Source organism: Argiope bruennichi, chromosome 11 (assembly GCF_947563725.1).
Source record: "Argiope bruennichi chromosome 11, qqArgBrue1.1, whole genome shotgun sequence".
NCBI classification, from domain to species: Eukaryota; Metazoa; Arthropoda; class Arachnida; order Araneae; family Araneidae; genus Argiope; species Argiope bruennichi.
The window spans coordinates 54,573,689-54,591,390 of NC_079161.1; the positions used below are offsets into that span (position 1 = coordinate 54,573,689).

General features: G+C 31.9%; 2 protein-coding genes across 7 annotated transcripts in view; both read left to right on the top strand.

Moving 5' to 3' along the window:
• The window catches only part of LOC129956487 (ornithine aminotransferase, mitochondrial-like), a 66,939-nt gene that overhangs the window by 15,467 nt on the left and 33,770 nt on the right, over nucleotides 1–17,702 (top strand). The gene's annotated exons all lie outside the window — the stretch shown is intronic.
• On the top strand, nucleotides 1,235–14,923 carry LOC129956486 (uncharacterized protein F54H12.2-like). Of its 6 annotated transcripts, none has more exons than XM_056068402.1 (3): nucleotides 1,235–10,143; nucleotides 10,238–10,306; nucleotides 10,449–14,923. In XM_056068402.1, exon 1 carries the CDS (start codon nucleotides 5,383–5,385, stop codon nucleotides 6,784–6,786), a length of 1,404 nt encoding a protein of 467 aa, XP_055924377.1. In that variant the 5' UTR covers nucleotides 1,235–5,382; the 3' UTR covers nucleotides 6,787–10,143; nucleotides 10,238–10,306; nucleotides 10,449–14,923. The 6 variants fall into 6 exon arrangements, with proteins under 6 accessions (XP_055924377.1, XP_055924380.1, XP_055924379.1 ...); XM_056068405.1 differs by having other exon boundaries at nucleotides 10,449–14,918; XM_056068400.1 differs by having other exon boundaries at nucleotides 2,511–10,143; nucleotides 10,219–10,306; nucleotides 10,449–14,901.

The window sequence follows — 17,702 nt, forward strand, 5'->3', positions numbered from 1 at the left end:
ATTGCATCATCCGTTGCATTTTATAAGTAACAATTAATACATCACGTAATTAACAGAATGTCAGCAGCATAAAAACGTTATAATATAAATAAATGAAATTTTGTTTTGATGTTAATGTTTGAAAAAAAGAGAAATTTTTCATGATAATTTTAACAAAAACATGTGAGTAAAAATTTCATAAAATGAAAAATTAATTAACATTAATTTTCAGATATTTATTAAAATTACAGATAGTAATTGTTTGAAAATAAAATTGGTATCACCGAAAATATATTTTGGATTTTAACCTGTTAACTGAATATGACAAAATATTTCGTCATACACGAACTATTACTGCAATTAGCATGACGACATTTTTCGTCATGGAAATGTGCCTTAATATTTTGAACGTTCCATTGTCTCCGTTGTGAAACGAGTTGAACAAAACTTCATTCCCCAGTAAACAGGTTGAAAGAGTGAAAAAGAACGGCGTTTGTGCTATAATATATTTCGAAATTAATGCTGAAAATGGTTGTTAAAATATCGATTCATTTTTAATTAATTTAAAATTTAATAAACATTTGAAAACCAACTTTTTTAATAAGCGCTTAATGTTCAGGAATTTTACCACATTCAAAATTTAGTATGTAGTTTGGTCCTCTTATAGAGAGTTGCGTTTTGTTGCGTTAATTTTGTATCATGGTCTTTCTCGAATTCATTAAGATTTACAGTTTTTTAACGGATACTGAATGGATGCCATTCTGCATGGACTGTCAGCCTTGGCGATCATTTGGCGACAAAAATAAAGATTCTGGGAAATGCAAAAATTATGGTGATTACTCTATTAGGAGGCAAGATCCAATATCATTCTAGAAAATTGTACACTCTGTTGGTCGAAGTAGAAGTAGTCACAAGAGGAGTAAATTCTCTCTTTAAAATGTTGATCATCAATAAATTTGCATTTTAATATGGCAGCAAATCTTGTAGATAAACGTGTGAAACTCTGTTTGGGACAGATGAATGTAAGAGAAACTTTTACTATTTGACTTTTTTGCTATATGGGGACTGTATAAAAAGCTTATTTTTTAAAACCTTTTAATATCAATCACCACAGAACCCAAAATGTTATACAATTATCTATCTTATTTAACAAGTTTTTTAACTGGAAGTATATACGTCTAGATGTAATATTTGAGAAAAAAGCGCTTTTTCCACTGACTGGGAGCATCCTGAATATTTAATTACTAGCGACCAGCTGGTTCGCCAATCTTAATGTTCGTTTAAATTTTAATAATTAAATATTTTATGCAATTCCAACTTTAATATATTCTTCATCAAAATATTTTAAAACTTCAAATTTTGATTCTCATATAATTCACTCATAATATTATAAAGGCCTCAGTCATAACGTAATATGTATCTCTAATTTTCTGTTAGCTCCCGTCGAATTTATGCTTTAAATTAAAGTGGAAAGAATTAATCTGTAATTAATATAATAATATTTTTTACTGAAACAAAGCATTTTTTTATAATATGATTACTGATAACAGAGTAGTAGTATAGAGATGATGGCTCTCATATAAAAAGTACCTTTCACTAGATGATGGCTCTCATATAAAAAGTACCTTTCACTAGATGATGGCTCTCATATAAAAAGTACCTTTCACTAGATGATGGCTCTCATATAAAAAGTACCTTTCACTAGATGATGGCTCTCATATAAAAAGTACCTTTCACTAGATGATGGCTCTCATATAAAAAGTGCCTTTCAAAATAGTTGAAATATTCAACTAAATGAATTTTTTTTATCTCATTTCAGAATTAAAAATTTAGAATAACATTATAATTACAACAAATGTCTCTAGATTATAAAAAGAAATAAGTAAAATTTTATCTGTATACGGAGGAACATTGTTAACTCATATATTTAAACCGAAGCGATTAAATTCATCTAGAATTGTTTTTATAACTTTACAAGTTCATTTTTCACCGAAAGGAAATTGATAGAAGGGAAAAAACGTTACGATCAAGAATAAAATCATGAAAAACAATGAGTGAGAGAAGCATTGCTGGCTCATTCGATTGAACCGCGGCGATTAAAATGAGCGAGCAATGTTTTTGCAAGGTTATAAGTTCTATTCCCACTCAAAAAAAAGAGGCACAACAACTAAAAGAACCTTCAGATAAATTACAGATCTGAAATGATGCACGCTGCAAATGAAGTTTGCTGAGAAGAGAGTATGCAGATACGAACCTTGGTACCATTGAAATCACGGTAGAAAATGATCCGTTAAAGCGGGTGTATTCAGGTCGGGAGGAAAGGTTAAGTACAAGTTTGCGAAGAAGAGGAAATGCGCGTTCCATTTTTTTTTCCAAGGTGAAAAAAAAGCATTTGTTTATAATGGGGGACATCTGAAGAAAAAAAGAATATAAAGAAATTTATCGATCGAAATCGTCATTTAGTCACCCAGTATACACGGGAAATGGATGGAAAAAAGTTGAGCTTGTTTGTTTTAATAATTCTAGCTACAGCAGAATTAATTTTTATAATATCAAACCACCTTGAGACGACTGACAACGAAATTAAAATTAATAATAAAACGTGCTTTCGTTCGATACATATAGGAAGGAAATTATTTTATCATGAATGTTTAAAACAGGGTGCAAATATTCATGACATACGATATTTTTTTAACGTAAATTCAACATATTTATCAGCAAGCTTTTTAGGAGTTCAAATGACTGAGAAAGAATTTCAGAAAGTATGTGAACAATGTTCAAATTGAAACATCCTTCGTGTTTACTATGTGTAGGAGCATCGCAGTCGGGTAAAACCTCATTGGTGCGACAAATGATTGCACATAAAGCATATGATTTTGAATTTAAAAATATTATCTGGTGCTATAAAGTTTTTCAGCCATGGTTTGCTAAAGAAAAAGAAATGAAATTTGTTCAAGGTTTTCCAGAAAAAGTCGAAAGCGGAAATCTATATGTATTTGATGATCAGATGGATCAACTTTGCCAAGATTATGCGGAATTGTTCACTATTACAGCACACCATTCTAGAATCAGTGTGATTCTGATTTTGCAGAATCTATTTCCCCGAAATAAAGTGATGCGAGACATAAGTCTGAATGCACAATATGTAATATTATTTAAAAACAATCGTGACGTGGGACAAATCCAGTGTTTCGCAAGACAAGTATACGGAAATAAGGCAGCATATTTTATGGATGCTTACAAAAAGAGCACGCAAGGCAATTTTAACTATTTGTTGGTGGACCTACACCCGAGAACGGATGAAAAATTTAGGCTCAGAGAGAGCGTGTTCCCTGATTCCAATGGATTTTATTGGATATATTTACCGATAAAATGAAGAATATAAAGAAGCATTATCACTTACTGAAACTACTACTCAGCGCATCTCCAGCACAAAAAAGAGCAATAATACGGACTGCTAACAAAAGTCAGTTACATTGCTTATGCGAAATTTGTGTAAACGTCTTAGGTGGTAATTTATCGGTGAGCGTAAAGAAATTACGTAAATATAAAACGGCTATAAGAAAAATTGTTAATAAAAAATTATCTTTAGAAAAAAAGAGAAAAGAATTAATTAACCAAACGGGAGGCTTCCTACCCCTCATTCTTCCCGCAGTTCTATCTGCGTTAGTAGGCCTTGCCGGAAAAGCAATAGGAAGCTGAATTTAATATTCGCAGCAATGTCTCGGAGAATGGCTCTCGTTCCTGAAGATTTAGCAGCAACTTACTTTTCGAAAACATCAGATACCGGAGTACATGGTATTGAAAACCAAATATTAAACCTTCTTCATGAGTCAAACTATTCGGATGATGCAAAAGCAAAACTGTTGAGCCAACTGCTTTTAAAATATCAGCATGCTATAAATGTGCCTAAACCACCGATACGTGTAACTATTGAAGACTCTAAGGAACAAGTTCAAGAATCGCCTAAAAGTAACTCAGTGGAAGATCCTATATTACGTGATATCATACTTTCAGTTCCTGCGAACTTCCAAAAATTTATTTCGCCTATTGCTGAAAAATTGAATACACGCAGCTATGCTTGGAATGAATATGGTGAATTGATGAAAGATAACGAAATCGTTAAAAACACAAACGTTATTGACTTATTTTCATATTTAATGAGAAATGTAAAGAAAGGTTATGAACCACATGGTTTTTCAGTGTTTTGGAGGGGTATTAAAGAGATAAAAATACCAACACGTTGGATTGGCAACCAGAAGCTAGTAGAAAATTTCGGGTTTGACACAGACGCAGGCGAGATCCAAAACGAAATTAATCTGAAATCTCCAGATTCAAAAGCAAAGAAGAAGAAGCAAAACTCGAAAAGAAAATGGAAAGAATATTAGAAGCAGCATATTACGATTTCGCAAACCCTGCATCATTTGGCGGAATAAAGAAACTATCAGCAATCTCTAAAGTTCCATATGAGAAAGCTAAACGCTGGTTAATGACCCAAGATACTTATTCGTTACATAAACCAGTTCGGTATAAATTTTCTCGGATGTCGACGCTTTCATATGGTATAAATGATTTATGGCAATGCGATCTTGTGGATTTACAGCATTTAGCAGAACATAATAATGGGTTTAAGTATTTACTCACCGTAATTGATGTATTTTCGAAGTATGCCTATGTTATACCTCTTAAAAGCAAAACTTCTGTGGCTGTAAAAAATGCTTTTGAAAAATTGTTACAGCAGGTTAAGCCTAAACACATTCAAAGCGATAAGGGCAAGGAATTTTACAATACGCAACTTCAGTCATTGTTTAAGAGGTACAACATTAACCACTATTCAGCTGAAGGTGATCATAAAGCTAGTGTTATTGAGAGGTTCAACAGAACTTTAAAAAACAAAATGTTCAGGGTATTCACATATAGAAAATCTTATAGATATGATGATGTGCTACAGTCACTAGTAAAGTCGTATAATGACAGTGAACATCGTAGCATTGGCATGGCACCTTCAAAAGTCACTCGTGATTTTGAACCACATATCTTCAAAAAATTATATGGTTACACATTGAAGAACTCGCGAGTGATTTTGAATAAGGGAGATTTAGTAAGAATATCGAAAGCGAATAAATCGTTCAGACGAGGATATTTACCAGGGTGGAGCGATGAGGTGTTTATGGTGTCAAAAGTATATCCCTCTTATCCAACTACATTCGAGCTTCAAGACCTTAAATCAGAAGCTATAAAAGGACGATTTTACGCAGAAGAACTCCAGAAAATATTGAAACGCCCTGAGGATTATTGGCATATAGAAAAGGTGCTTAAAACAAAGGGCAAAGGTACGAAGAAAGAATATTACGTGAAGTGGAAAGGCTTTGATAATCGGTTCAACTCGTGGGTAAAAGCAGCATGGATGAAGTGAACGATTTTTACATTACGCTTCCCAGCAACTCTAGCATGGATTACTTTCCAAAAAATACGCAAGCATCATTCAGAACGAAATTATCTCGTCCAATAATACTAACTGGTGAATGGGAAGTTGGTTTATCAGAAATATTCGTTCCTCGAACCTGGTTCAACATCGGAAATCATAATAATAAATATTCGATAACTTACGAGGAAACAAAATTGATGGAAAAGGATTTTCTGGAGTACTCAATCAGAATAAAAATTGAACAGGGAACTTCTGATGAGGATATAATCGATAACATTAACCAAAGTATTGAAGCAATATGTGGACATTTCGTCTCTTTCGAATTGGATCACAAGAATATGAATATACTTATTGCTCCGAATTATGAACTACACTTGACAGCTGCTGATTCACCAAGATTGTTAACTATGTTAAACTTACCTAGAGAGGATAGAGTTATAAAAACATCGGAAAGTTTTATGTACAGAAAACCATCAAAGACAAACAAAGACAATATTTTCAAAATTATCGCTCGAAATATGAAAAGGCATTTTATAATTCGCGTCACCAGGTTTAATCATAAGTATACTGATATGGACAACATACATCACGAACTCTTTCAGCATATAAATCATAATCTAATGCAGACTGGTATAGGAGGTGCAGCGGATTTTATATTCGACTTTAAAGAAGATAAAGTAGAAATAACGGTTCAAAAGAATGTTGAACTCGAGTTTAGGTTATTATATGCCCCGTTGTTTATGCGAATGTTGGGCATGACGAAAGATATTGTTTTAACGGGTAGAACGTTACATGTTTTGCAAAAAATTGAAAGGCCTCCTATGAACGAATACTTCCGCGTGAGCATTACGGATAAACCAACAATTCCTGTGAAAATTAAAAAAACAGAGGATATGGAACTACAAGTCGGATTTTATAAAAACTCAGAGCAGTTGTTTGGATCTTTTAAACACCTTGCTTTTAATCATTTAGCGAACAATAAGATCAAAATTCATATACCAGAAAATTCAACTCTGACTTTACAAGAAGGATTAAGAGATCTTTTAGGTTTCAAAGAATCCACATTAAATGGCGGAACTCATATATCTGACTATCAATTGGAGTTAGATGGAGGAATCACCGAAATTTATGTCTATAGTGATATCATAGAATCGCACTTTGTAGGGGATACAATTGCTCCTTTACTCCGTATTATTCCTGTTATGTCGAAAAAAGAAGACCAAATAGTAATAAATTATCAAAGACCGCTGTATTTTCCTTTGCGCAAAAATTATATCGATTGCATAGAAATCGAATTGAGAAGTAGCTCTGGAGATGGTATAATTTTTACCAGTGGGAAATCACTCTTGGTTCTCTCCTTCCGTCGCAGAACACTATAAAACTATTACTTATTTTGTGATGAATCATTTTAAATCCGATCGTGAAAGAGAATGCATTTGGATCAAAAAGCTTGTGAAGATTATTACTGCTCGCAAGTGCAGGCTGGCGGTGGACCATATTTTCAGGGTGTTGGCCACCAAAGAGGATATGGAATGTTTTCAAATTTATTTCGATTTATTTCTCCCATAGCACTGAAAGCTGGAAAGTATTTAGGAAAACACCTTCTAAGCGCAGGTTCAAAAGTAATGTCAGATGTTGCTTCAGGTTCATCTCTTAAAGACTCGGCAAGATCGCGATTTCGCGAAACATCAAAACAAATAAAAGACGACATTATTCATAAAATTCAGAGCGGTTCGGGTATAAAAAGAAAGAAATTCCAGAAGAAAAATCATTCGCAACGTGTCAAGCGGAGCCGAAAGAAATTAAAGAAAGCAGACATATTTTCATAATGGATTCCCGAGCGTGTGCTTGCTTGCAGAGTGAATTAGACCTTTTTAACGTGAATCCTGTACAATTATCAACAGAAGACAGCTCATTCACTGAGATTTTTCCTGTTGCATCTCTGAATGAAAAGACGCCAATTGAATTTTACGTAAGCGGAAGTGGTGAACATTATCTGGACTTATCCCATACACTTTTGCATCTACAAGTGAAAATTAAAAAGAGAAATGGAGCAGTAATTGGAACGCCTGATCAAGTGGCTCCTATCAATTATCTCCTTAATACGATATTTTCTGAATGTTCAGTTACATTAAATGACAAGCAGGTTTCTTCGCAAGCTAACTACGCATATAGATGTATTTTCGATGCTTTGCTTTCACCTCGAGCTGTTCAAGAATCAATGCTAACATCGGGTCTTTTCTACAAAGACGCTGCTTCTAAGCATGAATCAGTAGAACTAGCTAATGTTGGTGATAATGCAAATTCCGGTTACCAAACTAGATATAACATCTGCAAAGATAGTAAACTTATAGATATGATAGGTCCATTACATTTCGATCTAGGCAATCAGAGCAAATGTCTTATAAATTCGGTGAATCTTCGGATCAAATTAGAAAGAAATAAGGATTCTTTTGCTCTGATGTCAGCCACGCAAGATTTTAAAGTAGTTATATATCATGCATCATTATTTGTTAGGAAAATTAAAGTCGCTCCCTCAGTCGTGATTGCCCATGAATTAGCTTTAAGCAAGGGAGTTATAAAAATGCCTATTCGCAGAACAGAAGTGAAATCATTCGCACTTTCTTCAGGAATGCAATCAATAACTATCCCTAATGCGTTCATTGGACAATTACCGACACGACTTATAATGGGTATGGTATCTAATGCTGCATTTAATGGGGATTTTTCAAAAAATCCATTCAATTTCAAGCATTATGATTTATCATATCTTTGTATATTAGATGGCAATCGTATGATTCCGTCAAAGCCCTTTCAACCAAAATTTGATAATTCTAACAGTTACAGCAGATGTTATATGAGTCTATTTACTGATTTGGGTAGATATCATAAAGATCAAGACATTAATATAAGTTACACTGAATATAAAGATGGGTATACGCTGTTCGCTGTAGATTTGACGCCCGATCTCAACGCGGACGGAATGCATGAAAGTATTTCACGCAATGGTAATTTAACTATTGATATAAAATTCAGCAAAGCATTATCTGAAACTGTAAATTTAATAGTTTTTTCAGAGTATCGAAATACTATAGAAATCGACAAAAGTCGCAGTATTTTTTCAGATTTTTGAAAATGGATAGCACAACTTTGTGCAGACTTGCATGCAGCGACTTCCGTCTACGTTCTAAATTTGGAGGTGTATACGCTTCAGATGAATTGCCTAAGACAATAGATAGTTATTCATGTTTTATTGTAAATTTAGATCCTAAAACAAAACCGGGAAGTCATTGGGTTGCAATAGCATTTCGGAATAATAAATGTTACTATTTTTGTAGTTACGCTTCTGTGCCGAATAACAAATATATTTTAAAGTTCATAGAAAATAACGCTGCAAATTTTGCTTGGAACAAATGTAGATATCAAAGCTTAGTGTCGTATACTTGTGGTCATTTTTGCCTTCATTTCTTGTACAATTTTGTGAGAAAGCAAACTTTGTCACCTCTAGATTCTAATAAAATTGAAAATAACGAGAAGTTTATTAAAAAATTTGTAGCTAGCAAATTTCGTTTACAAAATTGCTGCTTTTCTCCATATTCAAATCAAATTTGTGAAGCTCGTGATTTCAGAAATAGATGTCTTTAGACATGTTTCAACAGAATATAATTATATATGCTCTCTCTATAAGCTCTCTATATAAATTTAACATATTTTTTTGGAGGTCACTTTTCATACAGAGCATATAAAAGAGATACACTAACTGGGGAATTCTCATTGTGCTTCAACTGATTCAGCAGAAACGATGACTTCCGAACTGAGATATGGCTTTATGTACTTGAAGCGTACTGGATCAGCTTATATGATTCATTGCTTCACCGATTCCCTTTACGAAAATATGATATCCTGTGTTCAAGCTGCGAACTCCTATCAAATGGATACAGTTGATTCAGACTGCAGATTGAAGATTGCCTATTTCAAGGTTCTCAACAATAATGATATTGTCAGAGAACTCCATAACGGTTCTGCTATGAATTATCGACAGACATTTGATTGTAAAACGTAATACAAAGCGAACTTCGGCGAATCAATTACTCATGATTCAAAGATCTGCAATGGAATTGTGGACAACTTCAAAGAAAATAAATGTAAATACTAAACTATACAGCTAAGATACTGAGAATAGCTCAGCATTGTAAACTCTATATAAAATTGTAATACTAAGCAGCACTAACTGTCATTTAATGTAACATCATCAATGAATCGATGTTCTACATGCATAAGCAACACGAAGAAACTGATTGTACCACTCGATGTAATATTTTAACAATCCCTGAATAAAAATATAATTTAACTGTATAATTGCGTCTGTCTTATTTTGCTTCGCTACATCAATATGTTTTTTGTAATATCCTATATCACCGTAAAATTACGTTGTTTTATTCTCAAGGTGGTGAAAGTGGGTTAAGGTAGGAAAATGCACATAAAGTTATTTTAAAATTACTTTAAGGTCACCAGTTCAGGGAGAACAAGGCGTTCCTGGGAAATTCTACAGATAATAAACAATTATTCCATTGCCACTTACATAAACAGGGGTATAAATATAAGCTACATCAGCCTTTGTACATATACTACCGATCTTGTTGAAGACTTCATCTTCATCTCTGTCTCCGTCTTCCTCAGAGTGCGTGTATCTAAGTACTACTCAGCTATCATGGACAGTCACAAAGCGAGCGTCAGTAAGTGATTGCATTTTCATATTCTTTTTAGATTGCTAAGCATGTGTAACATAATTTTTTAAAAATAAAGTTAAGTTTTCACACTTCCTAATAGGCTTAACTGATAGCGATTCAGACGGCGAGCAGTTATTTCCCCTTCCTTCCAAGGAAAAGCATACAAGCGGTAAATTAGATTTGATTTTATAAGTCAATTTAGACTTTAGATTTTTAAATTCCCAAAGAAAAAACATGACGGTAAAATGTAAAATCATTTTACATTTTGTATCTTTAGATTTAATTTCAAAATATTATCCCTTTTCTGATAGCTAAAAGAAAATCAAACGATGAGAAAAAAGAGGAGTCCACCAAAAGAGCAAAGAATTTCGAGTATAATTTTTCTGATCCGACAGAAGAGAAAAAGCTCATACCCCCAATAAGCGCTTACCTAGGAAAAGGGATTAACATCAGCATCAAGGAATACAGAAAGTCCTATTATCTTGCTTTCCAAAAGAATGTTGGAGATGAAACAAAGAACAGATTCAACATGAATCTTGACCAATTGGGAGCTTTAAAAAAAGCTATAAATGTGTTTGCAGAACATATAAAGAAAAATTGACATTCACGAGTTAAATGAAAATTTTGTAAAAAAATTGAACTAACTTGACAATTTTCCCTATATTCATCTTCTTAGAATGTCGTTTAATAGAATAGAATCAAGTTTTAGAGGTTATATTTCAGCTTACCGACACTCTCCGATACACTCTGATCCCTACAACTTATATAACGAAATTCGAGAAAACATTTTCTTACTCTTATTAGAGCAAAACCTACCTTTCCGTCTTTTAATATGCATAAGCATTGAATTTATTAAAGATACTCATCCTGACAATTTACTGCAAAACGCTTACTTCTGTTCATTTGCTGAACGCATAATATCATATAACCAAGTAAAAAGTAAAGTTAAAAGCTGTTTTCAGAAAATATTCAATTCCATTGAAACATATATCCAAAACGGTAGTGGTTGGGTTATTAATAAAATTAACTTTTTAGATGTTAATATCGGACAGTACAGAGAACCGCGGGGAGGTTGCGGTAATATAAAATTACCTGACTGTTTAAAAAAAAAAAGAACTCTTCTAAATATACGTTGCGATGATCACAAATGCTTCATATATAGTTGCTTAGCTCATCTCTTTCCTCCTGAAAAAAATTCTAATGCTCCAAGCAGTTACCAAAATAAACTAAAATACTTAAAATTGAAAAATGTAACCTTCCCCATGAAACTCTCTAACATAAAGCATTTTGAAAGTATCAACAGCTTAAAGATAAATATTTTTACTTATGACAAAGAAGTTTTCCCCATATATATCAGTAATAAAAAGTTGGGTTCGGAAATAAATTTACTTCTGTATAAAGAGCATTACTTCTTAATTAAAAATCTAAATCGTTTATTAAACTCCAAAAAAGGGATTCATCATTATTGCTCGCGATGCCTGATTGGATTTCAGAGGCGAAATAGTCTTGTAGATCATAAGCGAGTGTGTTGCCAAAATGCCCCCCAAAAACTATCCCCGCCTAAAATAAACACTGTAAAATTTACTAGCATTTACAAAATGTTGTTCCATCCTTTTATTTTGTATGCGGATTTTGAATGCATAACGAAAAATATATCTACTGTTTTACCAAATACATCTCAGAGTTTTTCAGCCAACCTAGAGCATCACGAACCAATCAGTTTCGCATTAATAGCAATTAATATAAAAAATGAAATAATATATCACAAATTCTATTGCGGAGAAAATCCAGTACAAATATTTTTAAAAACAATAAAAAAATTAGCAAAATCTTTATTTAAAAGACTATCATGCAATAAACCAATGATCGAGGAAAATATACCAACGGGAAAGCCTAGCACATGTTACATATGCAAGTTAAAATTTGAACCGAGTGATCGCATTGTCAGAGATCATTGCCATGTTTTAGGCATATTTAGAGGTTTCTGTCACAATTCATGCAATTTAAATTTAAAAAGAAGTAATTTCATTCCTGTAGTCATTCACAACCTTAAGGGGTACGATTCCCACTTATTGTTAAAACATATGTCTCCAGAATTCGCGCATCAGATTGATATAATTCCGACGAATAGTCAAAAATTTACTAGTTTCACCCTCGATAATTACATTAAATTTATTGATTCGTACGCATTTCTTGATTCTTCCTTATCTTCTCTTGTAGAAATTTTGAAAATTTCTGAACATCGGTTTGACATTTTTGATTCTTTTTTCCAAAATAAAACAAATAGAAACTTACTCAAACAAAAAGGATTTTTTCCTTATAGCTATTTTTCATCAAAAGATATTTTAAAACAAAAGACATTTCCACCTCACGAAGCCTTTTTTAACATTTTGACGAATTCGAACATAACAAAAAAAGAATACAAACACGCACTGAGGGTTTACCAAGAATTTCATTGTAAAAATTTTCAAGATTACCTTGAATTGTATCAAAATACAGATACAATTCTTTTAGCTGAAGTATTTCAATCGTTTCGACAAACAAGCATGATGCACTATCATTTGGACCCTGCTCATTTCCTAACTATTGCTGATTTAACGTGGCATTCTGGTTTAAAATTCACAGGTCAGGAATTAAAATTGTTATCGAATGTAGAAGACTATGTCTTACTTGAGACTCAAATGAGAGGTGGAATTTGCTTTCTCGGTCAAAGATATGCCCAGGCAAATAATCCATATCTTTCTTGTTATAACCCCGATGAACCTACAAATTATATTGTGAATTTAGATGTTAACAATCTTTACGGACATTGCATGTCTGAATATCTACCTGTGGGGGATTTTCGTTGGCTTTCACCTGAAGAAATAGCTGTTTTTGATTTAGCAAATGTATCTCGATACTCAGAAACGGGATATTTATTAGAGGTAGATTTACTATATGATAAATCAGCTCATGATTTCCATGATTTTCCCTTAGCAGCAGAACACTTAAATATAAATAAACAAATGTTATCAGATTATCAAAAAAAAATATTGTCTGAAAAAAATATTCCATTCACCGAGTGTAAAAAGTTAACACCAAATTTTTATCCAAAGAAACGCTACATTTTACACTACAGGAACTTAAAATACTATTTAAAGCATGGGATGTCTTTAAAAAAAATTTATCGGATCTTGGCTTTTTCACAATCAGACTGGTTGCGAAGCTATATAAATTTTAATAATGAAAAACGCCAACAAGCCAAAAGCGAGTTTGAAAAATCTTTCTTTAAAAAAATGAATAATGCTTTTTTCGGCAAAACATGCCAAAACGTCAGAAAAAGAATTAACTTAAAGACTGCTCTTACACCCGCTGAATGTAGAAAGCATTTAGCAAGTCCTTTACTTGAATACTTTGAGAGCATAAACGAAGACTTCGCTGTCTTTAAGATGAAAAAAATTAATCTAGTTCTCGACAAACCAATTTATGTAGGATTTTGCGTGCTTGAGCTAGCTAAATTACACATGTATACTTTATATTACTCTAAGTTCAAAAAATATTATAAAGAAAATTGCAAACTCTTATACACAGATACTGATTCTCTATTCATGCAAATATTTACAAATAATGTTTACAAAGATTTTAAAAACGAATTTTTTGATATCATGGATCTAAGCAACTATCCATCTTCAAGTGAATTTTTTAATTCGGAGAACCAAAATAAGTTAGGGTTTTTAAAAGACGAAACGAAATCTAAACCTATTTCAGAATTTATCGGTTTACGATGCAAAATGTACAGCTACAAATGTGAAAATACTGAAACGAAAAAGGCAAAAGGTGTAAAACAGAGTTGTTTAAGAAACATAACACATGAACATTTTAAAACCTCTTTACTTAATGAAACGATTCATCGTCACGAGCAATATTCTATACAGTCAAAATCACATATTCTTTCTACAACCATATCAAACAAAATTTCTTTATCTCCGTTTTACGATAAAATATTTTTGAATGAGGATGGTGTGACCGGAAAATGCTTTGGTCACTATTCCTTGCTTGAAGAATAATGGTAATATAATTTTCGTTTATTTTTATGTTCTTCAAAAAAAATTTTTTTTTGAAAAACTATTAAGCATTCAATAGCTACCTTCTGTTAAGGGGAAAATTGTCTCTTAGTTCAATTTTATTTCACATGCTTTGTAAGTGAATCAAATGTTTACTCAGATCGACTGGTTGGACTGAGTTTTTTCATGGTTTTCTCAGTCTATAACGCAAATGCGAACCAATATAAGAAGATCTTCCATGACATATTATTAATAAATACCAAGAACATTTTATTTTTAATGTAATCAATTTTTATACTATTTTTGCATGTACATATATATATGATTCAAGTTGTTGTTTTTATCTTAGTTAATATTGTATTAATTGTTTGCACTGTTTTTCGAATGAAATGGAAATAATTTGTATTCATATCCTTTCTTTATATACATTTCTTTCTTATATTCACATGCTTTGTAAGTGAATCAAATGTTTACTCAGATCGACTGGTTGGACTGAGTCTTTTCATGGTTTTCTCAGTCTATAACGCAAATGCGAACCTATATAAGATCTTCCATGAGATATTATTAATAAATTCCAAGAACATTTTATTTTTTAATGTAATCAATTTTTATACTATTTTTGCATGTATATATATATATATATGATTCAAGTTGTTGTTTTGTCTTACTTAATAATGTATTAATTGTTTGCACTGCTTTTTCGAATGAAATGAAAATAATTTGTATTCATATCCTTTCTTTATACATATATTTCTTTCTTATAAATACAATAAAAATCGTTCAACAATTATCAGTCTATGCCTCTTTTTTTTGAGTGGGAATAAAATTTATAACCTTGCAGAAAACATTGCTCGCTCTTTTAGTAGTATAGAGATGATGGTTTTCATATAAAAAGTTTTTATATGAGAGCCATCATTTAGTGAAAGGTACTTTTTATATGAGAGCCATCATCTAGTGAAAGGTACTTTTTATATGAGAGCCATCATCTAGTGAAAGGTACTTTTTATATGAGAGCCATCATCTAGTGAAAGGTACTTTTTATATGAGAGCCATCATCTAGTGAAAGGTACTTTTTATATGAGAGCCATCATCTAGTGAAAGGTACTTTTTATATGAGAGCCATCATCTAGTGAAAGGTACTTTTTATATGAGAGCCATCATCTCTATACTACTCAGAGTCACTGAGCGTTTAAACTTTATGGGCACTATAGAATATCTTTCTTAATTTATATAATATTTCAAGAATTTGTCAACAAAATTTTCTCAGATTCATCATGACCAGATCGATTAATTAACAATGTTTCATTTTAAACGCATCAAACACTAAGAAAATAAAATGAATCGTTTAAAATAATCGGTCGAAAACAGATTTTAAAAAACTACTTAAAAAACGATGTACTTAAAACTATAAGCATATACAAAAAATATATAACTAACATAAATACAATTTAATTACAAAAGCATGCAACTAACCTAAAAATAATTTAAATCAAGAATCATCCGTTGAAAATAGTTGTCAACAATCAGAACACAATGCGCATGCGTGAATTTTCAACGCCAGTTACGGTAACGCAAATGCGTGAATTTTTTTACGCCAGTTGGGCTAACGCAATGCAGATTAGATATTTTTAATTTCCTTTATTCTGTGTTTTTTAATTCAAAAGTATTTCAGAATGAATCTGAAAGATCGATTAATTAACAATGTTAAATTTTAAATGCATAAAACATTAAGAAAATAAATAGAATCGTTTGAAATAATCGGTCGAAAAATGTTAACCCTAGCCTCATTACCGTTGGGAAAAAAAAACCTTACTCATTTACTCCTTAAGCCTTACTCATTTGGCGGTGGGGAAAATGGAAGATTTTTTGGCGGGAAAGTCAGCTTTTAATTAATAATTAAAATTCTAATTAAAAATTTTAAAAAAAGGAACCCCAGGTGAACATTCCCGACCTCTAAGGTATACATGTACCAAATTTGGTAGCTGTAGGTCAAACGGTCTGGCCTGTAGAGCGCCGACACACACACACATTGAGCTTTATATAAGTATAGATAAAATGAAGTTGAGGAAAAATTAACCACTTCAATTTTTTTTTCTTATTTCCTGTATTAATAAAAAATACAGAGGGAAGAAAAATAATTTAATCAAATTTATTGAAAAAGAAATTTTATATTATATTATCCTCTTAACGATTTTTCATATATTATTGACTCTTTTTCTATAAGTTTAATAGAATTAGCCGACACACACACACATTGAGCTTTATATAAGTATAGATAAAATGAAGTTGAGGAAAAATTAACCACTTCAATTTTTTTTTCTTATTTCCTGTATTAATAAAAAATATAAAGGGAAGAAAAATAATTTAATCAAATTTATTGAAAAAGAAATTTTATATTATATTATCCTCTTAACGATTTTTCATATATTATTGACTCTTTTTCTATAAGTTTAATAGAATTAGTTCAAAGAAACTAATTGTATTTATTGTTGAAACTGTATGCACAAGAAATTGAAAAAGCTTTACCAAATGGGGGGAAAAAATTCAACGAATCATTTCCTGGTTATTCAAGCATCAATTTCGTAATCAAATGACAAAAAAAGAAACAAGAAAAGAAACAAGGAAAAAAAAAAAACAAACAAGATTTCATTTTGGAATGTATCTGTCATTTCATGCCAGGTTTTTGATATTTTTGACCTCAATGATATTTTATTATGTTAACTTTTTCTTTAAATTCAAATGTCAACGTGTTCGAGTAATAAGCAAAATAATGAGCTGTGGCAATTTTGCTTTGAAATCTAGACTAATTTTATAAGAGGAAACAAAGCACGCTCTCACAATATATTGTAAAACCAGCATCTCCCTTTTATTTCTCGTGTACTCTAATAAATGTATTTGTGAATAACCGCATAGCATTGATGAACAATAGATACAAAAGAGCCTATTAAAATGAGATTTTTGGCGACTTTTTTTGGGCGATTAATCGCTGGAATATGCTTTATACACACTATCCAGAATACCAAATATGTGTTTTGAACGCATTTTTTTACCGACAGATTAAAACCAAAATTGGACACAGTTAAGTTTAGCTTAGTTATATTAACGTTCCATTTTTTAAAGCAACACTAGGGCTATTTTGGAAAGTACATCGTAATTTTGAACCATGGGCAGATGACGAGGACGACACCTGAGCTAGCACCCTCTCTCCAAACTTCCACACCACACCAGGACGTTTAGCCCCGACGGATTTAAGGTGCACCATGCCCACTTAACCACGGTTCTTCGGTGTAATATTGCAAATTTCCTTTCTTACCCTCAGTTTTTGTTAAATTTTTCAAAATTATGAGCATTTTTATAAAATTATAAGCAAAACTGAATAGATGTAGACGATTTTTAAATGAGGAAATTTATAGACACTCTGTTGCTAAGTAACAGTGAAATTACCTTTATTTTTTATATTTTTGTTGTATTTCTAACATTGTATTGATATGACACTAGAAAGTCAGGAGGAACCGCTAATTA